Below are 23136 nucleotides of genomic sequence, written 5' to 3' on the forward strand. Positions count from 1 at the left end.
GTCGGAACACCTTCCAATAAATATATTTTGTGACCAGTGTTAATGGTAACGTGACATTCTAATCAGTATGTAAACAATACACATTGTAAGTAGTTACTATAGGATTCTGACGATGGTGTATAACACACTGATATGTTAGGATTTTGGACTTTATCCATCGTCCTGGTTTTTAAGATAACAAATAAAAACACTTTGTTTTTATTTGTTATCTTAAAAACCAGGACGATGGATAAAGTCCAAAATCCTAACATATCAGTGTGTTATACACCATCGTCAGAATCCTATAGTAACTACTTACAATGTGTATTGTTTACATACTGATTAGANATAGGAATTATTAATGCTACTGAAAATAAATCTTTATGGATGAAGTGTCGTGTTGTCAGGCTGACTTTCACTGCTATTATGTTCCAATAAGACAACTGTTCACAGCCTCCGCTGTTAAGAACTTCAAAAACTACCACTGTACATAAAAACAATCCGTACTTTTACGGTGAATTGTTTTATAGGCTGTGCATTATTAAGTCTTCTATTTGGCACTGTCTTAAATATCTTGCTTGATAAAGTATCAAATGTTCATGCATTTCCATTTGTTGGGTCTACAATTATGCCCCAAAAGAGAAGAGATCCAGTAATTTCATGTTTTATGAAAAATAAAAATGGCCTGTCCATTTTGAAATCCTTGAATTCTCCTGAGTAGTCCACGAGGGTTGACCCAACGGCCGCAGCCACCGTGCCTGCTTCGTCTACGTCAAGAAAAACATGTTCAATTATATCATTGATCTGAAAATTCTTATGGTTGGTGATTCCACTCATGTTAAATGAGAAACTTCCTTCATCACTGTTGACATCCCGGTCTTCTGAAGTGCAGAATCCTTGACAATTCTCCGAGCAGTTTGAACTACAGCAGGTTAGTTCACTTTCATCCGTATTGTTTTGATGAGGATTGGAAGAAAACCTTTCCTCTTGAATCTGAGATTCAGCCTGCTTCTGAAGGAGAGAAAAAGCTTTACGAATGCTAAAATTCTGAGCTAGTCTCATTTTTGGCATAATTAATGTCACTGAAGTAGTTGTTGCAGAATCAACGAGCTCTGTGAAATCATCCAAAGATAATCCAGTTGCAAATTGGTGTATGTTGTACATATCACCTGTGTCCGGCAAAATAGCGTACATTGCTGCTTGGCCGTGCTTGTATGGTATGCATACCAGGCGACAACCCAACCTGTGGCTCTCCGAATACTTCAGATTAAATTGACCCCTCATAAACTGCACATCCAGGCTGTCAGTATCGTTATATTTGAATTTGCCTGGCACCGTGTACTGAGAATTGAATGGCGTTTCCCAGGCACCTTTAAAATAGATGGCATTGGTTAAGACAGCTGCTGTTGTCGCTGGTAGAGGATGACTGAAGACTCTGTCAATGGCGCCCAATGTGTTTAATGCTGCCCATCGATTCAATATTTCCAGGGAACCCGATGGATCTCCGCTGTAAGAAAGGAATATATTTAAGTCCCATCGATAGACAAGGAACAAATATTTCTTAATTAGTTATATATTCAATAAGTCGTCAAAAAAATGTAAATTATACAGAGATTTTTTTAACTTTATTGACTAGTTCAGGACTCTGCGCTTCACGCCACCGGTGAGCCTATTGCCGCGAGGTTCATTACGAAATCTGCCGATGAATCAGCATGCCTGAAAGCCTATTACATTTGGAATGAAGGGAAGTAATTAACTTATGAATCAATTGACGGCATTATGTTTCACGGCAAGCAGTGCAATTCATGCGTGAAAACTTATTTATGATTTGTCAGCAGCGGGCGGCAGTTCTCAGCTGCAGTCTTGGACTTCTACCTCGAAGATTGAAGCAATATATTTCTTAAATTATAGTTACCTATCACACCCCAGTCTACAACTATCTTCACAGTCACTGCCATCCTAAAATCTTTGGACTAATTTTAGTTTGGCCCTTACTGATCCCATACAAATAATATATATACTAAATACACATTAAGCTAACCAAATTTCTAAATCTGAGTGCCATCGATAAGAACAATCCAAACTGATTTTGATAGTCGTTTTCTTTGGATGCAGACTTGTTCTGATACTCACCCGAAGTCCAAATAAAACAGATCCATTGCATACAGTTCAGTTGCAGCATTTATGAAACTTGAGAAAGGACTTAGTCCCAAACGGAAAAAGAAGGCACTGCTCAGGTGGAGATAGTACGAGTTGTCGAAAACAGCGCTGGTCTTCAGGTTCCTGAGAAGACTGTTCAGATGTTGATGGAACTCGGCAGCTGTGGCTTCAGCAGTGTCATTGGTCCTGTTTGCGGCTGTCAGAATGTTCAGGATTTGGCTTCTCGTGGATCCACGGGCCCCGAGTAACAATTCCGCTAGAGCAGTGGTGGTAGTGACAGGAGAAAACAACACGTTCCCCTCGGCATGAGACCCCAGCAGCGCATTCAAGCGAGTACTGACTGCGAAGAGTGCCTCCACCGCGTGAAAGTACGGTCTATGTAGGCGGTCTGCGTTCCTATCTCGGTGTGCAGTGGCGGCTGGTGCTGAAACGACGCTACTTGGAAATACGATGGAACTCGAGCCCTTGTCCTGGGAATCTGCGTAGTGCATCCATGCCGTGGTCACACAGGATGCCAGGAAGAGCAACCACAGAATTGTGGACATTTCCGTTGCTGCAAACATGATTTAGGTTAAATTCGGTTGCATTTGTAAGATTAGCTAAAGGTAAAGCTATCGCTGTAACAGATCATGAAGGCCCATAAGGCTGTGAGACGTCGAGCCTCCCATATTTTCTCTAGACAATCAGCTCACAGATGGCGGTAGGGTTATCAGCCCTACGCGCCGGCCACCTTTATCCCCCATGAAGATTTCTGGTACTCATTTCTGTTAGAGGCTGAGTCGAACTCAAGGTCATAGTGCGGCTGGAAGGATTAGGTCAATTGAAAAAATCCATCTCATAGGGACTCGAACACGCGACCTTCCGGCTTGTAGCATAGTGTCTAAACAAACTACACTACTGCGTGCCCCTAATGTATCTTAACACATAAATAAGCTCTAGTAGTTTTATCAAGTGCATCTAATTTAATAGGAATAAGCAAATGTTTGCCTTTACATGGTTCAGCCATGGTTGCCTGTCAACAGGGGGCAAAAGAACACTTCCGAGAACTACTTCACATGCGTTGATTGAGCATAGGTTGTTACTATAATACCTTTTTTCTTTCTATCTTTCTTTCTTTCCTTCCTTTCTTCCTTCCTTCTCTCTCTATGGCTCTACAACCAATTGGACCTTAGCCGATTTTTCAGTTTCTTAAACCTATACATAATCTGTGGGACTCCTTGAGCGCATCTTAAGGCCGCTACGTACACAGAGTAAACACACAGACATCCTTGCCTTGAGTGGGATTCGAAACCACGATCCCAGTGTTCTAGCCGGCTAAGACGGTTCATGCCTTAGACTGCACGTTCATTGTGACCAGCCTATTAACCTCACAAGGGGCTTATAATACTTGTAAAACTCAAGACGAAATAATAGTTAAAATAAATTGTCAGTATCTAGGGTTAAAATTAAAGAGTACTATGGTTAGACAGTAGGATGTAATGGCGGTCATTTTTTTTATTTCTTACGTTGCATATTTTATGAACTTTTCAACCAGGCACGTTCCCATGCCACAATAGACACAATATCATTCAAACGGACATGCGACCTGCAATACCCGTACAGCAGTCGATAAATACTCAACGTAACCAACAGTAGAAACGCAGGGAGTCGCTACATTCATTTGTCTACTTAAAAACGGCCACTAACTTATTCTGATTTTAACCAATTATGCTTGATATACGGAATATATATTAACCGTATTCACTGCTTAATCTTATTTTCTCCAATCAGTGCAGTCTCTTTATGATACTGTTGCAGAAAAATATGTTCAAATAATAGCATATGAAAAATATTTCCTCTGTAGCATTCGCTGTGCCTTCTGGTGGTGGCCAGGAGTGGCTGAAACATGTAGAGACAAACCTCTTGTTCCTACTAAACCACAGTCACACTTAACGAACCCACACTGCTTACTTATAAATTCAGAGCTTTGAGTCCCTCGCTAGTGCAGTAAGTTTAATTTTCCCTTAGAGATATAGTGATTCTGGGGCCCGCTTCTTTATACAACTGCCTCATATGTACATACATATCCACGTAAATAAAACTGAACAGAACCATTTCGAAAAAGCTGCGAGTCGCTCACCTGGACAAGAATTTTCAGGGTTTTGGAGAACCCGAAAATATATTGATTCTAAAAGACCATAAAACGAGCTACCTGAATCTGGTCCATGCATATGACCTATTTAAGGTTCATTTTAATATTATTATCTCATATACGATCTACTGTCGAAATTCAAAACAACAGTTCCCTTACCTGTGAGAAATAATCTGCAGAGATAATTTTTCTCCGCCTTTTTGCTTATATAATGTGTTGTCTCCCAAGAAGTACATTTCCCACTAAAATGTTGTATATATTTTTCATGTTATCATGTGTGCTATTTCTCATACCCGTCTCATCTTCCTTTGTTTGATCAGTGACATTTGGTCAAAATATCAAAATATTTTTAGAACTTTATTATTCTACATTTTCTATTTTGAAATCACCCCTCGGTGTGTTCCTTATATTTTCACAGCGTTATATTCGCTTTAATAACGTTTTCATACATAACCTTATATAAATACGAGAAAAGATAACAGATAAATAAAATCCGTGACTATATGATGTTATGGCGAGGTATATAGAATCAGTTTCGTAGAGTGCTTTACACCAGCTTTTCCCGAAATATGAACCGTAGCCCGTTTACTATTGCAAAAGATATAGCAGATAGCTGTTGTGACCTAATTTGAGTACCATTCACACATTTACTGGAGAGATTGAGGAAAACAGCGTAAACGCTCAGTCAAGAAAGCGGACTTCCTGGTCGAGATTTGAGCTTTCAGCCTTCCGAATATGAAGCAGGAACTCGACGATCATTCCTATGAGGACACGCCTTGTCACACAAGATGGGTCACTAATTTGTATTCCAGCCACGTGTCGGTGGAGTTATGCATGTACGTAAGTGGGTACATGTTATGTATGCATATTCTTGTCAATATATTAGTAGCCCATTTGCTTGTATGTGTACGTAAATTTATCATGTGCATACGTACAGGTGTTTATTTGGTTAAAATGCGGTAGGGCAGCCAACTTTCAAGTCTAATCCTAACAAATTTTGACGTCAAATTCTTTCCTTTACTTCTTTCTATCTCACATAAAACAGACACTCAGAAGAATCAGAGAAACTCGTGTTCATACATTGACGTTCTAAGTACAGTAGTGGCTATACATACAGTCCGCATGCGGACTGTCATACTCTGAACAGCTTTGGTCAATCGGATGTCATGGAGACGGGATGCCCTAGTTGGCAAGTGGTTACTGCAATTTTATCAACAATTTAAATGATTTCCATGCTTCAATAGAGGAAACATGTACACGCATAAACATGCGTGTGATGAAGTCATACCAGATTGACACAAAAAGATAATATTATTCGCGTCTTCTAACTGGCTACAGCCTAATATCAAATACTCAACCTCACTGGCAGTTCAGCTAGTCTGCTTCTGCCACTCTTCGTGCTCTAAATGCAACGCACAGCGTCAAGCAGAATAGGAGCTGCAGCTATAACCAGCGTGTGGTGCTGTCTTCACTACACTAGGCTAGTATCACGCCGCAACGGTTGCGACACAAAAATTTCTTCCTAAATCTTGCCGTTTCCACCAATTTGTGCCCGGATAGGGGGCATTGACTGTACTCACCCCCCATCGGGCGTCCCTGGATAACTCTTAATCTGTCAGGTGGAAAACGTGCTTGCACTAGGGGATCCACAGATAAATCGAGTGCTCACCAACAACAATAAAGTAAAATATAATGAAATAAACAACATTACAACAAACAACCTGTTAATACACACACAACCTTCAATTAAACCCCTGGTTTTAACTTCCTACATTTAACTGTACATAATACGTTAAACCTAAATGGCACAAACCAACAGTTTTACTTGTAACTTCAAACTCAGTACCAGGATGACATGCTTTTACTGTTTCAGACTCTTCATACAACCAACAATTGTTCTCTTTACTTGAATTCTTGTCCACTACTGCTACATGGTTTCTGTAATTACCAGGAGTCCAGTTACTTTCCACAAAATGAACCAGCAAACTCAATCCTCCTAAAAATGTGATAGCCAAAATCATTCGCCTTTTCATACAAAATTCTATTATTTTATATGTAACAATTGCATAAATGTTGACGAACAAAACATTCAAATGCACGAGCACTTTCAACTTTCTTTAAATTACCAAACTCGCACGATTAACATTATCTACAACCTCAAACCAACATGCCAGTATAAATACAAATGGTTACCATCCAAACTTAATTACTAAACCAGATGCTGCTATCTAAACCATCACTCAATAATTCAAAATTACTCGGTTACACTCCAAAGTTTATACACTAAAACAGTTTAACCAAAATCATTGAACCAGAATCATATATTGACAATCATCAGTGATCCGAACACACGCAAGTACTCGCGTTCAGAAAAAGGAAGACATCTGACTCCATCGCGTCTCCTTCCTACCACGCGACTGTTCCGAGCGACTCTTAAAATCTGAGTCTTCGCGGCTCTTTCCGTCTGAACCCCTCAACATTCAACATCACGAAAAGCTGCTCTAGCAAAACCCCTAAAGTCAACAAACTGCGCGGTGGCGAGACTTGCCTCGTGTCGTCACTTAATTTGTCAGCAATTTCTATAGACTGTACAACTGACACCGGATGGCTAAAGAATGTACGGCGTCTCAACTCTGGCTTCCGGCGGGTTTACAACTTGTGGTTCACCTGACCTATTTAAATTTATAAAACTTATAATTATTTTCTAATCAATAACACGTAAATTTGACCCCTTGCTAGGATAAAGCATACCCATTAACCTGGGGCACAACACTAGTGAAGACCACACCACACACTGCTAGAGGGAACAACACACAAGCGAGAGGCATATTGCAGACTTAACAAAACGACGGGCTAACAGACAGGAAAACAAACTTTCTGCAATAAACACATCTCTATAAACAAGTGGACGACGCCCCTTGTGAGGTGGAATAGGATTTTACGAAAAATTTTAATAGAAAAATTTAATGGATTTTAAGTAATTATTTATGTTATTTTAAGTGGACTGCAAAGCGCGATGTTAGCGCACTTCAGAACTAACAGTTGGACGCCTTAAAACAGCTGAAGATTGCAATCTATGGCCAAAATATGCTGTGTTGAATGTTAAATGGTAAATAAATAATTGTTGCATTATTGACGGGCTGTGAATACATAGACGTTTAATTAAAGGTTTGCAACAGGATGTTGAAATACAAAATTATCTGTAGCTATGTTAGAAATAAGCCGCGACGTAGAAAACAACCTCCTAATAATCCTCCGGTACCCTCTGGATAGATCTTCCTGGGATGTCCTAGGTAACCAATTGCTGAGAATATTACATTCAAGAAGCCACACTAAGGGAGCCGGTTTGTGGCAAATTCGGCAGTGATGAGGACATGGATACAGAAATGATCAGTGTGCAGCTATCGAGTCTGGAGTCTGAAAGAAGAAAAGACTGTCGCTTTCCCTTTGTGACGAGAGCTGTCTAAGGAATTGTAGTGGGAAAAGAATGACCTTCATTAATTGTACCTGCAGCATGTCTCCAGTTCGACCCTTCTCTCTTCACGCAGGAAGAAGCAAAGAGGGAGGAAAACGCCAAGTGTCTTAGTGCCTACATAACCATCTGCTCAGAAGATCAGGACAACCTGTATCTGCTAAGGGGGTCGGCCAGTGCCCATTCATGCTTCAAATGGTTAATACTATATAAAATGTATTTAATATATTCTATATCAACACACCCATAAATCAGGAATTTACATATTTAACTGCCCTCGCTTGTATTTCTAACTTGACATCGAAAATTTGAGTTTTAGTTATTGAAATTGCACCTAACTTAGAAGTGATGTAGGACTTCAATAAGTATTTTAATAAATTACTTCAAGTTAGACCATGCCTTCAAATCGAAATGGGAGAATTTTATAATACGCTATTCGAGGTAACATTCGACTAAAATAGTGACCATTTCCAAGTCAGTTTTTGTCAGAAATTAAGTTTGGATACATAGACTATAAGGAAACTTTGACAATTTACTCACGAGCGGGGTCATCTGGAGGCTAATCCGACATTGTACAGAGTTGCAGGTGATAAACCAGACACGCGATTAACGGCGGAGTATGAACGTCAAATTCTGCTGTGTCAACTCACTTTACATCGGTTTTATGGAGTGCGGAAGCAGCCTGCTCATTACTTTAGGCCAGTGAAATAAAGATTTTCTTTATCCTAAAACATAATGCTTTCATGTTAAAATATACAATGAATCCATGATTTCGGTGTTTATCCTTTAGGAATATCAGCGCTATAAATTGCATTACGTAGAACACCACGAAGAAATGCGACTGCAGTTTAACAGATACACTATCTTCAAACAAGTACGTTGTTTTACTTTTTAAATTTTACGGTCTGCACCGTTCAAAACATGTGCCTGTGCTTTGTGATATGCATATTTCATTACATTCTAAAAGCAGCAAGTCATGATGTGTGGAAGGGAGACTTATTTTAATAATCATCACCTTGAAGTGTTCAAGTGACGTCAATATTCTTGTCAGACAACGTTATTCAAATTTGTTGCCAGGACTCTCCGGCCGGATACATCTTGTATGAGCACTGATACAAAAGTCCAATATGGTGGCTGTGTGAAATGACAAACCTTTGCAAAACATATACGTAATTTCCCTTTAAGAAAAACTGGGAAATCAGAATGTAAAAAATTGTAATTTTGCCACTGGTTCTGTATGGGTGTGAAACTTGGGCTCTGACATTAAGGGAGGAACATAAACTGAGGGTGTTTGAGAACAGGGTGTTGAGGGGAATATTTGGATCGAAGAGAGATGAAGTGACGGGAGGTTGGAGAAAGCTGCATAATGAGGAGCTTCGTAACTTGTATTTCCTCCGAGTATAATTAGAATGATAAAGTTAAAAAGAAAGAGATGGGCAGGGAATGTAGCACGAATGGGGGATAAGAAAAATACGTAGATGGATGAATATTTTTAAATTGATCTTAGAGATATAGGATTGAGTGATATGGATTGGATTGATCTGGATCAGGAGAGGGGCCAGTGGGTAAATCTGACCATGCTTCTTTTTCGCAAACAAAATTCTCGCAATTTGATTCGAAACATACGTACGCATATATGCAATAAACTCATTACAACTTGAAAAATAAAATTTGTACGAGGACTGTTTCAACCCTTCTATAAATTTTAAATCTTTTATTTGACCTATCGTATGATCTGAAAAGTTAAAATGTTACAACGTTACACCATATTCCTGCTATGTCCTGAACGGTTCGTAGTACTAAAAATATCGACTTCCTGAAATAATTAACATTGGTATTAGAACATTTGAAAGTCTAAATTAAACATATAGAAATGACATGCTAATTTTTCAGATAAATATTTTTAAATTACTTATTGACGCGTTTCAGCAACAAAGTTCATATCGATTCCAGTATCAGGATGATCAAGAATGATTAAACTGAAAGAACGTTGAAGATGTGTGCCCTATATCAGAGTACTATAGATAGAATTTACATGAGATTGAGCGAAACAATGAATATATTGAGGACAGCTTGTCTATGGGCCAGAGATATGAGCCCAGGAGGTGAGGAATACGCAGGAAGGTTGTTATACCCTCAACTGTAAATTTTGTTACAAATACAAAAATTAATCGACCTGTACTATTATTAAGTCTAAGAAGACTTACATAGTGGTTAATCAAAGAATAGCAATTCAAGGACATTACCAAAAAGTGTGAGCGCATTTTTACGCGAATTTTGCTCATACTGAACGATTTTACGTAATTTCAGTGCTGAAAATCTGAAATAAACAATTTTGAAGGAAATTTTACTTTGAAGTCATAACCGCTTTTTAAAGAAGACCTCCCCCTCTATCGTACGATCTCTAAATCAATTGCCCCATTCAATCAAATAAAATCGAAATTTGTCGAACAAATACGCCGCTGTTCCTGTTCAAATAATTAAACTTATTTTTATAATCCATAGGTTTCTTAAAATTTTAACAGTATATGGGCTTCATTTTCCGTTTAACAATTCTCTACAGTAGACTGAAAGGCCGTGCAACGCTACCATTTTGTATAGGCATACTACCAAACCCCAGTCAAAGAGAAATTAAAGAATGAAAATACTTTAAGTACACATATTATATAATAAATATCTTAAATGGAACTTTCAAATCCCCTTAACATTTAAACAGGCTGAAAGAAATGAATTTGGTATGTTACAAAGATAGAGAAAATACAGTTTCAGAGACAGTTTTGAAATGCCTAACAATGTCAGCCTATACAAGAATACGTTTCCTATATCGTATTTACTGCATCAATATCACTAATCACAATTACTTATCTCACATACCCTTCACAACACTTTCACCTCTTTTAGCCGTATTCGGAGGATATAAAAATATATATGCTTAAATAAATAAAACTACCCAAAAATTTAAAATCTATAAAGCCTATATATACTAGCCATATTTCCCTTTCTACCACACTACTTTATAATAAGTAATATACACAACTTCTTCAGACCTCATTAAATTTCTTATTACCTTGTGTAGCCCGTATTAACTTCGTCTTGCCCGATTAACTTCTGCTTCTACCAGTTTCCTCCTGCCAAATGAAGTACTCTCTCAACTTACATATTTCCAAGTATGTGTGGTGCGCATTGCGTCTGCGCACTGTAGGCCTACTTTGTTCATTAAAGGCCTTTAATAAGATCAATATTTACTTATAACTTTTAAGCATTTTCAATATTAATAATAATCTGAATACAATAATAACATCACTGATAATAATAAATATAGAAAAAGAAATCAGTGACGAGATTAAAAAGACGTTTCAGAATATGTCGTTAATTATGAGCCACGTGGTATCAATATAGCCAATACCGTCAATGCCGGACATAGCTAGGTAGAGCTCTGTCTTCTGGGACACAGGGCCACATATACCGGTAGAAGTCAACGGATATTTCGAAGAAACATACAGCCTCTATCTTCAGTGGAAAAGTGAGCCAACTAAGAAATCAGCATGAAGCAGAAAATAAGGAGATATCCGTTGACTTTTCACTGGATTATTTTTTGTGGGGTGGGCGAGACTGAGTCCACTTGGTACTTCGTTAAACATTTTGGCTTACTGTACCAGTCCCAGATGATAGATGAGTATAGAGCAGTTGGTGGAATGACAATTGGCAAGGGAAACGGATGTACTCGGAGGAACTCCGCCGCAATGCCACTTCTTCCACCACAAATCCCACATGAATTGATCTGGGATCGAACCCGGGTCGCCGTGGTGGAAAGCCGGCGACAATCCGCCTGAGTTATGGCATGGCATTTCACCGGACTTAATTGCATGATATGCTGGAAAACAGAATTCTTCATAGCCACCGCTCACCGCTGAGAGAACCTCAGATTCAGTGTACGGTTAAGTAGTTTCCGTCAGGTTGGGTTCATGGGCAATTCCGCTATCTTGTCAGTTTTTAGGTTACATACATTCGAAAGGTGGGATGATACGTGAGAGACAAATTGTAAAATATTTGGTAAAAAAAGCGCTCGTGGTCCAATCGAGGTTCTATTTCGAGCCGGAAGGTCGCGGGTTCCATTCTCGATTAGATCATTAAATATTTCAATTAAACTAATCCTACCAACCGCACTATGGCCCTGGTTCGACTCAGCCTCTAACAGAAATGAGTACCAGGAATCTTCTTGCGGGGTAAAGGGCGACCGGCGCGTAAGGCTGACAACCTTACCGCCATCTGTGAGCCGATTGTCTAGGAAATATGGGAACCTCGACGCCTCACAATCTTTTGGGGCTCCTCAGCCTGTTATAGTCATAGTTTTGCCTTTATACCGACTATTTCATGGAGGAGCCAAAGAAAATCACGAATTAAATTAGAACAGCCGATATTCCAGCTGAGTTTCGAACAGAGCACTTCAAGAATACGAATCAAGGACGATGTCGGCGAGGCAGATCGTTAAGTGTTTCAATAAGCAACGTTGAATTACTTTTTGCTGCGAATAAGGGCAACTCTGTCGATAAACTGACAAAGTTGAGGTCAAATCTCATCATCTGTTCTTCCGAATTAATAATACTACCGTTAGGATAAACTAATCCTAAGTTAATGCATTGCGCTCTTTAACCTACTCCCTATCACAAGTAATTCTGAAATTTTGAATATTGCAGAGAGTCGCTGGAACTTATTAGGCATGGGGATCAGCCCGTCGAATGGTTTCTACCTTCACAAAAAGCAAAGAGACAAGACATTCATATTTCGAGTGAGATTCGAAACCACGATCTCAATGTCTGAGCTTAGGAAGATGACGAGCGGTTGGTGCCTGACACCACGCGGCCCCTCTGATATGCTCAACCAACTAACCTTCGCCACCGAAACGAAAGCTAAAGTAAAGTGAAAGAATATTTTCTTGTTCTTTCACATTGTACAAAAAATCGTGCAATCATTTTAAGATGTATTAACATTCAACATTTATAGCACAGTCGGTATAGCGACTAACTACGGGGTGGACGACCGAGGGGTCGGAGTTCTAGTCCCGGTAGGGTCAAGAATTTTCTCTTCTCCACGTCGTCCAGACTGGCTCTGGGGTCCAACCAGCCTCCTAAGCAATGGGTACTGGGGGCTCTTTTCCCGTGGTACTGGGGGCAGAGGTGTGCATTTGACCACTCACCTGCAGTTAGTGCCGAGATCAAGAAAATGTGGATCTATACATCCACTCCCCCATACACCTTCATGACCTAGTGCTTAATTAGTTAAGCACAGGGACAACGTTATTGAATATTTAGTGATGCTAGCATCAGACCTACAAAAGTAGACTTTTCCGCAGTTAACAAGTTCTAAGTTGGAAAACCTCCAAAGACATGACTTTCATAACAAGTGTCATTAAAACTGGTTAACTGTTTTAAACAATTAAACGGAGACAGACTGTCAATATGACCGCTTCAAGGCTACTGTTTCCTCTGAAAATACATAAAGAAGAATGAACCACTCTTCTCTTTCAAGGTGAAAAGATATTCATTTGGTCAGGGATATGTTTTTTAATTCATTTACTGTGGGGTGGAGTCCAACTGGATCCACTCGGCACGGCGGCCACTGATTTGTCTATTGTAGCCTGCCCCGGGTGATTATAATGATGGAGCATTTGGTGGAAGATTGGTGAAGATTGGCAGGGAAAACAGAAGTACTCGGAGAAAACCCGCCCCCATACCACTTTGTCTACCACAAATCCCACTTGACCAGACCCGGGATCGAACCCTGGCCGCCGCGGTGGGAAGCCAGCGACTAACCGCTTGAGCTATGGCGCGGCCCAGGGATATGTTACCGGCGCTTGGAAAGTTTCGTTTACGTGCCATTGTCAATTCATCAATCCATACCCCGTCTATAGTCACACACGTAAACGTGACAAAATATTGTGTGATAACTGAGGTACTCACAGCGGTACCTTCCTCTGATGGGTTACTTATCGACACTTTCAGTACCGAGATTTCGTGCTGTCGGATGGAACTTAGATGAATGATTAAATAGAATGGATTTGGAAGGATATGGCCAGACCCTAATCGAGGTTCTAAAGGTAAAGCTGTCCCCGTGCTTAACTAATTACGCACTATCCCATGAAAGATGAAGGCGTATGTGGTGTGGATGTATAGATCCATATTTTCTTGACTTCGGCATTAGTTGGAGGTGAGTGTTAAGCGTCACGCCCTGCCAGCCCCCGATACTAACTATACAGGAGGTTGGGTGAACCCCAGGACCGGTTTGGATGATTGGAGGAGTGAAAACTACGAGTATTTCTGCTGTTGGGACTTGAACTCCGACCCCTCGGTCTGGTCCCTAGCCAGTCGCTATACCGACTGCGCTATCGCAGCTCTCTAACCGAGGTCGTATCTCGTCATATGTCTCGAGGTACTGAGAAAAGCCACGAGAAAACTCAGTCAGAATGGACGGTACCAAGACAGAAGTTCGAACCGAGCACATTTTGGATACAGGTCTTGAGCGTTACTAAGCTGTTCAGTCCAACTATATCAAGAATTATGCTCTTATTTTTTTTTCCCGATATGTTGGTATCTGTCTGCCAAAGTACATTGCGTTACATCTTAGAAGCTCGAGATGTTGAAAAGAAAAAATATTATTTCTCTTTTCCCCTACCACTGATAAAGGTACTGTGTACTATGCTAACTTTATCATCCTAATCTGTCATCTACATAACTGTCATACGTGTATAAACGAATACCCTACAGCCTTTCCTGCAACCAGCAACTTGAGGTTATTGTGTATGGAAAAACCCAGAAGATTGAATTTAAAACACGCGTCACAGTCTAAGACAAACTCTCAATGTACAGTCTGACTATAAAATTTCTAAACGTATGTTTCGCAATCACTTACTTAATTAACGAGTTTCAAGATCAGATGAAATAATTGTATATAGATGCATCGGAAGAAGATTGCGAAATAGCTGTGATGTGCAAGGAAGTTATTGCGTCCTATGCATCCATCTACGCTTCTACAGCTCTCTCTGGGGACTTGGCCGCTTTTTCAGTCTCAGGATCTTTTACACAGATGATAGGACTCCTCGAAGGGGGATCAGCCCATCCCAGCTTTGGAGCGAAGGAAGACAGTTCATGCCTTAGATCACGCGGCCACTGTGACCGGTACTTTACCTTTTACCTTATACGAATATCCCTCTGAGTACCTGCATGTCCCTTTTCGACATTTATATTGTATTCCAAAATTCTCTCAATCTATTAAATTCATCTTGAAACTTAATGCATATTACAATAAATTAAAAAAAGTAAAGTAAAGCTATCCCTGTAACAGGCCGTGAAGGCCCATAGGGTTGTAAGACGTTGAGGGTCCCACATTATCTAGACAAACGGCTCAAAGATGGCGGTAAGGTTGTCAGCCTTACGCGCCGGGCGCGCTTTACTCCCCAGGAAAATTATTTAATTAGCGTAGTTGGTTGAGGCACTATGCTACAAGCCGAAATGTCGCAGGTTCAAGTCCCGATGAGGTCATTGGATTTTTTTCAATTGACCTAATCCTTCCAGCCGTAATATGGCCCTGTGGTGGACTCAGCTTCTAATAGAAATGAGTACCAGGAATTACAATTGATTATATAAAGAAAAGATGTACTGGGCTGTGAATAAAAACATTATCATTATTTGTAGAAATAAGAGAAACGTTCTTTCTTTGCAGTCAGCCAAGTGCTGGCTCAGAGACAAGGCCCTTCTAACCTAGAAACTGAGAATGTTCTAGGGCAGGGCCAGTGATGGGAAGATGGTCAGCTGAAAGAAAACGAGGTAGCCCAGGAAAGAACCCAGCTGCAGAAGCACTTCGTTCAACATCAGCCTCACATGTAGTCACTCGGGAATTGAAGCTGGGGCCTCTGCAGTGAGATGCCAGGGCTTAATCATGAAATATAATACTGTCACGTGAATGAGTGACTATAGACTGGGTTTTGGATTGGAGATTGGATTTATTGACCACTTATACGTCGTAACTACAAATAACTATAACATTATCACCAATCTTCACACTTTACAAATCACTACAGCAGACGATAAGACTTTTCAGTCTGTTGTCACTAGTCGTTTCCCAGTAATGGATCTTAACAATGGAGATTCTTCAGTTTCCGTTCTCAACTACACGAACTAAGTCTTCTTTTCACAGACTCCCTTAAACTGACTAACTTCTAAACTTGTCCCATTGACTACTACTTGGCACGGACAGAGTAGAAGACACCGTTTATTTTTGGATTACAATCGTTTCCGTGGGAATGTGTTTGTTTGTTAAGGCGGTTCTTAGCAACGGCTGCGTATATTTACTTATTAAGAATCTGCTGCGTAATAGCAGATATTGTTTCGTCGTTACCTAGTAACGGACCTGCACGCTAAATTATGAACATATCTCATGCATGAACGCAGCTCTCGCTCATGAGCAACTGAACTGTGGCTCTCGACGTGACGCGCCGTGAAATATATTTCCCTATTTTACAGTGCAGCTGTGTGGATGAATCTTGAGCAGTACTGTCTTACACAACCAGAGCCTCACATTTCTATTACAGTGTGACGTTCCACAGTTAGCCCAATCCTGCATTACTCTCGTGGCATGCTGGAAGCCAAGAGTCTGATTCTATTTTACGCTCTTAAAACGGTCAAATCTGTGACCTTGAGACAGTCCAATCTTTCGATATATGTCCTACCCTTTCTTCAATCCCGGTTGCGGAAGTTGCGCCGAAAGTTGCGCAAATTGAACATTGTTGGTCTTGAACTAGAAACTGTTGAACAAATATTTATTTCTCGGACATTTCTTGCTGCCGTCGAAACGAATACGGCAATTCTGACAGACGTAAAACGTACAACCGCAGCAGTTTCTGGCTACAAGAGTGGCTCTAGGAGGGAGTCTAACATCCCAGTACCTCATTTTCAACACAAAACGCGACACTCTTAGGCCAGGAGATTTCTCACAGTAACACCTTCGCATTTCATTTCCTCCGAGATCTGCATATTTCTAAGCTCGCTCGAATCCTGCCCCCATACCCTTGAAATAGTTTATTAACGTGTTCACAAACCCCTACCACAGGGCCCTAAACCGAATAAATCAATTCCACATCAAGTGCCTACACCCTAACGTCTAAGTATTAAGAGAGTTTGCGCAGCTGCAACACTTGAGTCTTGTACTCGGTAGGAACTCTGTTCGATTCTCCGTTGAAATATCTACTATCCTGGCTAAGGAATTTCATAGTATTTTCTCAGTCCCTCCAGGCAAATTTCAGGTAGTACATCGATTAGGACATGCCCATTGCCTTCCAAATCCTTTCTAAGTCGTCTCTCATTCTAACATTCCAAGCTGTGCAGTCTAAAGACTGACAACATCGTAAAATAGACCACAAGAATCCCACTCTTGTCTGGCTATGAATAATGGTCCCACATCTTGGCGTTTCGAAACTAAATTTTGAATACTTTGCTTACCTCACAAAGCGCTGTAAAAATACATGGCCTATTGCTGCCATCCTCCATGAGTTAGTCACTGTAATATTAGGGGAAGATATATCTACACTTACCCCTTACACTTAACTCTGTATGTGCAAACAAATTTATGCTCTCAGGGCACATCAGACCGGATTCCCTCACGAGCCCTACGTTTATGCTCTTCTCCTCCCAAGCCATACATCAGTTTGCAAATTTCTTACTAATTCTAAATGTATTTACAATAAAATTACAAGGTGTCTTTATGTTTTTCATCCAATGGAAGGATCCTGTTGTGTTAAATATATAAATTTCTTTATTAAAATCCGTCACAACACAACAACAAAACAGTTCATATTTAAAAGTATTTTGCTACATGTTTCGGCTTTTTAGAAATAGCTTAAGAACACGTTAATTTTTACATTTGCATGATGATGGGTTTCTAAAAAGCCGAAACATGTAGCAAAATACTGTTAAATATGAACTGTTTTGTTGTTGTGTTGTGACGGATTTTAATAAAGAAATTTATTTATTTTTCTATTTGTTTCATTCTGGTCCGTCACACTAATATTATGAAAAAGTTAACCAGTTACACTGGACGGAACTATTTAAGATTTTCTTATTTTCTTTATTAGAACATGTACTGTAATAGTGGCTTCTAACTATATTGATGTAAAGGTGTCCCTCTGAAGACCGAAACATGTAAGGGCATGAATAATTGCAATAAGGAGACCTTAACCAGTCACACTGGAAGGAACTATTTAACTTTTTTAAAAGAAATGTATGTCTTAATGTTCACACGCTAATGAAGTTTACAGCTGTAATCCACGTATCATATAAAATTATTAAGTATGGATATTAATAGTAAGTAATTTTCTGCATTTTCATTAAAAATACATTTTTACTTATTTACTAATAATATAGCAGTATGGCTTCCATTGTAAATTTTTTATAATGTTACTTAAAAATTAAAATATTTTAATACTTAAAAATATTTAACCTTCCAAATATATTAATTTATTTGGTTAACGATATCTCCTGCTTCATATTACAATTAATTTTTCTTCATATATACTCTGATTTCTTAAAATGATATTTAAATAATTTAAATATTTGTATTACTTTCACTTACTGTTAATGTTACATTTAATGCTAAAACCTCTTTTAAAACTTACAGTCATATTATATAAATTCTTTCAGCTGTTTTTTACATATTTCCTTGTTCCTACGATGTTCATTTTACATTTTTCTATTGAGTCGCTCTGTCCTGTGAAGGACAGTCTTGCGATGAAATTACAGCCAGCTCAGTGAGCCGAGTGACAAATAATTAATATTTTATAATTAATTCTGGATCGGCGCTAGCCACATGACTTAATCCGTTGAAGCCAAAGAATATGAATTTAAGAAATACACGGATTACACTTCCATCAGACAAAACCCCGTTTCTTTATAATTCAGATGTGAGGAACACATTACTTATCTTAAGGAAAGGAGCTCTAATTTTAAACATATTTTGGGCCCTATATAACGTCGTTCAGTAGCCTGCCACAAATATGCTTTAATTCTTTGCAGCACGTATTTCTTCTGAATGAAAATTACGAACATATTTTCTAACTTATAGACTAACACGCTGTCTTTCCATTACAGAGACCAGTCTGTTAATGTGGCTTTCTTTTTTCCGCTCAGTGGGGCGTGGAGTCCAACTGGGTCCACTCGGCGCGGCGCCCACTGATTGCCCTATGGTACCTGGCCCAGGTGATTATGATGATGGAGAATTTGGTGAAATGAAGACTGGCAAGGAAAACCGAAGTACTCGGAGAAAACCCGCCCCAGCGTCACTTTGTCTACCACAAATCCCACTTTATCAGACCCGGGATCGAACCCGTGTCGCCGCGGTGGGAAGCCAGCGACTAACCGCTTGAGCTATGCCGCGTCCAGTTAATGTAGCTTACTAAAACAATCCCTGATTATTCTGGGAATCATAAAAAGCACATAAATATAGTCTGTAGGCAAAATGTCGACTATATTAATGGTAATGCAAGTAGTACATTCAATAATCAATATTTTAAAGAGGTCAAATTCTGATTCCGGAATAATAGTATGGGCTTACATTTATATCTGTGTGATGTTCAAGATGGATACGGTCCCATATTGAACAATATGTATATAACAATCTGAAGTCACATTTTTGCCTAAGTAAAGTAAAAGTTAAGTAAAGGTATCCACTTTACTGGACGTGGAGGCCCATAGGGTTGTGAGATGCTGAGGCTCCCACATTTTCTAGATAATCGCCTCACAGATGGCGGTAAGGTTGTCAGTTTTACGCGTCGGCCGCCCTTTACCCCCAAGAACTTTCCAAGAATATTCCTGGTACTCATTTCTGTTAGAGGCTTAATCGGCCGCAGGGCCATAGTGCGGCTGAAAGGATTAGGTCAATTGAAAATAAATCCACCTCATCCAAATTCGATCCCGCCACCTTCCGGCCTGTAACATAGTACCTCAACCAACTACGCTACCACGTGCCCTCACAATTTTGCCTATATAACATTTAAATATTCAGTTCGTAATCTACAAAAACACACTTCATCTAAATTACAATACCAAACTTGTTAATATTATCTAGAGAAATAATCGCTGTTTAAATAAACTCTCCGCACATTTAATGTTCAAGAGGGTGATACATACTGTAACCACCGTGTTTTAAAGGGTTAATACTGGTTTCTTATAAATTGCCCTTTGATAGACCTGAAGTCAGTACTCAGGGCTTCAATTCTATGATGACAAAAATAATTACATTCAGCACAAAGCAATGTTATAAAGAAATGCTTATGTATTTACGTCATGCTAATTAGCTAATTTGTGTAACAGTGTGATGATAAAACATTTCTATTGTTCAAATGTAATTAGTGTCAACGTTTCTACTCACCTGCTGTCGGCGTTTGTAATTTCCTGTAGATGTTCTATTGTTTTCTCTTCACGGCCACATGTAGAACAGTAAAAGCAACAGTTAAGCTGTACAGCAGACAACGAGGTGTGTCCTGTTTGACTATGCGCGTCTTCAACCTACAGGAGACTCGGAGAGAGTTTTTCCCCGCTCAAGGCAATGTTCACAAACCAGTCAGTGGGCTCAGCTACTGCTCGGCTGCCAATGTCACGGTTCACACAGCTCACCGTCTGGCATGCAGATACTAGCGTCTCAGCGCCACTAGATGCTGGCTCGCCTGTACTTTAGATCCATGGTATTTTCTTGGTAGTTAAAGGGAAGTAAGAGAAACCTCAGCTGCAATAATCGGTGCTATGTTCAACATTCCAGCAAATTAAACTACAGTCGAACTACTGATTAAAATAAGGTAAAATTATCCCTGCAAAGTAAGTAAAAAAAAAGTAAAGGTATCCTTGTAACAGGCCATGGAAGCCCATAGGGTTGTGAGATGTTGAGGTTCCCACATTTTTAGACAATCGGCTCATAGATGGCGGTAAGGTTGTCAGCCTTATGCGCCGGTCGCTCTTTACCCCAAAGAATATTCCTGGTACTCATTTCTGTTAGAGACTGAGTCGACCCCAGGGCCATAGTGCGGCTGGAAGGATTGGGTAAATTGCAAAATAATCCATCTCAACGGGATTCGATCCCGCGACCTTCCGGCTTGTAGCATAGGGCCTCAACCAACTGCGCTACCCTGTGCTCAACTAATTAATCATTACGCCATGAAGACTTATTGGGGAGTGGATGTATAGATCCATATTTTGTTGACCTCCGCACTAGTCAGAGGTGAGTGGTCAGCTTCACGCCCCGGCCGGTATCTATACGAGTTATCTCCCGAAGACGGTGGCAACTTCAGTATTACATAAGTTCCGACTGCTACTCAGAATAGAAGGGCAGGAACTTGATGGTTTGTGGACACAGTAATTATCACCTTTTGGTGTTACTTCAGCAAGGACGAGAGTGGCAAAATATTTCTGACCTCTTACGCGGCCGTGATCATAAAACGTGGTTCTTAACTTAGACATATGTGCTTCATACCTCGAACATAGTAAGCTATCCTATTTGTTCCTTTACGCGTTATTTATTTACTACATACGTCTCTCGCCGTAAACACTGTCATTCAGTCCAATGTCACTTTTACAAAACAATTTCGCTGCTACACTTTATGGAGAATTCATCAGCAGCAGAAATTTGACGTGTCACATTCTCATATTTGTACGAATCGATTATCCTGACGTACATAACCTATAAATGATACTGTATAGGAACGGAATTTAAATATATATATATATATATATATATATATATATATATNCACGTATAGAGACGGGCGTGCGTGCGTGCTTGTGTCCAGTGGCGTGCTGATTATTTGCCGTTGTATTAGAGCCCTTTCAGAGCTTTTCAATCACTCTATTTCAGCGACAAACATTTTACCTTTTTTATGTTATTTATTTCGGTCACGTCTGTTTGAGAGAAATGGATAGGCAGGAGGATAAACCTAGTCGGTACAATTTCGATTTAAACAAGTTTACATACAATGTTACAGTACGCCTTCCACAACCAGCAAAGCACGAGGTTTTTGAGCAATTACGCAGCTGTGACAAGCACATTTTGGGCATAACGCCACTTCCGCACCCCAAGACGCAAACTGCAGTGGATATGAAGAACGGGATTTGTATTATAAAAGATAAGCCTTTAACAGAAATGATTAGCAAGAATCTTCCCGGAGGTAAAGAGCGGTACTACAACCTCGCCGCCATCTGTGAGACGATTGTTTAGAAAACGTGAGAACCTCGACGTCTCACAATACTATGGGCCTCCATGGCCTGTTTCACGGACAATTTTATCTTTTCATATTTATTTTCCAAATATTTGCAACAAAAATGATTGATCACGTGGAAGTCATGTTGTATACTATTCATTGCTTTAACTTATTTTCCTTTTATGTGTGTGAAACGTGATAGAAAATAGAGAAAATCAAAGGACCTGAAAAGTCGAAGCTGTCTGGTTTAGTATATGAAAATTATACAGAGCACGGGCAGTGTTCATTAGCCTGGGTGTTCATTAAAATAATTTAATTCGTGTTAGGTAACACGTTATATGAACCACTGCAGCATAAGGACAGCGGAGTTTTTATTCCCTTAGTAAAATAAAGGTAACAATTTTCCCTGTGCTTAACTAATTAAATATTACTCCATGAAGACATATGGAGGAGTGGATGTATAGACCCACGTTCTCTTGTCCTCGGCACTAATTGGAGGTGAGTGGTCAGCTTCACGCTCTTGCCGCTTTACACTCGGAGAAAGAGCCCCCGGTACCCATTGGGTAGGAGGCTGGGTGGGTCCCTGACCCGGTCTGGACGACGTGGAGAGGAGAAAATTCTTGAGTTTACTGAGCCCGAAACTCCGACCCCTCGGCCGTCCAGCCCATAGCCAGTCACTATAGCGACTGAGCTATCCCATATCTTTATTTTCTTATTAATCGAGAGTTATATAATTTTGAAAGATAATTTGAGGGCCTCCAGAGTAAACTGGATCGATTTAGTTTAATTTGAAACTTGAGCAGCTCACATGAAGCACGCAGTAGCGACTTAACACATGGGAGATTTCTCAGAATTTCCTTGAAGACAGAAAAAAGAACCTGTGTTGAGACGCCCTGTCGCAGTTCCCTCTGGATACGTGCTGACATCTAACCAACAGTTGGGCAACTAAATAGCATACAAGTCCCTGAAGATTACTCCAAAATATGTTCTACTGCATTGTTATTTTTTTCCTTAGTGTTCTGTTTCTTCTGTTGTCTGTATCTTTGCCAGGAGGACGAGCAAGAACTTCCCTGGAACATTCAAAGCCGGTAATTTTCTTATTTCCCTGCGATAAATGTAACATCTCTAACTCAATTTTCTCTTCTATCTCTCTCTCTC

At 39.8% G+C, this 23136-nt stretch overlaps 1 protein-coding gene across 2 annotated transcripts; it reads right to left on the reverse strand.

The window, feature by feature from the left end:
* Nucleotides 1-513: 513 nt before the first annotated feature.
* Nucleotides 514-20325, reverse strand: LOC111865517 (leukocyte elastase inhibitor). Of its 2 annotated transcripts, XM_023853612.2 has the most exons (4): nucleotides 20160-20324; nucleotides 10810-10870; nucleotides 2113-2692; nucleotides 514-1486 (listed from the first exon to the last, which is right to left on the reverse strand). In XM_023853612.2, the coding sequence occupies exons 3-4, from the start codon at nucleotides 2682-2684 to the stop codon at nucleotides 577-579; spliced, it is 1482 nt and encodes a 493-aa protein (XP_023709380.1). In that variant the 5' UTR covers nucleotides 2685-2692; nucleotides 10810-10870; nucleotides 20160-20324; the 3' UTR covers nucleotides 514-576. The 2 variants fall into 2 exon arrangements, with proteins under 2 accessions (XP_023709380.1, XP_023709381.1); XM_023853613.2 differs by lacking the exon at nucleotides 10810-10870 and having other exon boundaries at nucleotides 20160-20325.
* Nucleotides 20326-23136: the final 2811 nt, after the last annotated feature.

Source organism: Cryptotermes secundus, unplaced genomic scaffold, assembly GCF_002891405.2.
Source record: "Cryptotermes secundus unplaced genomic scaffold, Csec_1.0 scaffold560, whole genome shotgun sequence".
Lineage (NCBI taxonomy): Eukaryota > Metazoa > Arthropoda > Insecta > Blattodea > Kalotermitidae > Cryptotermes > Cryptotermes secundus.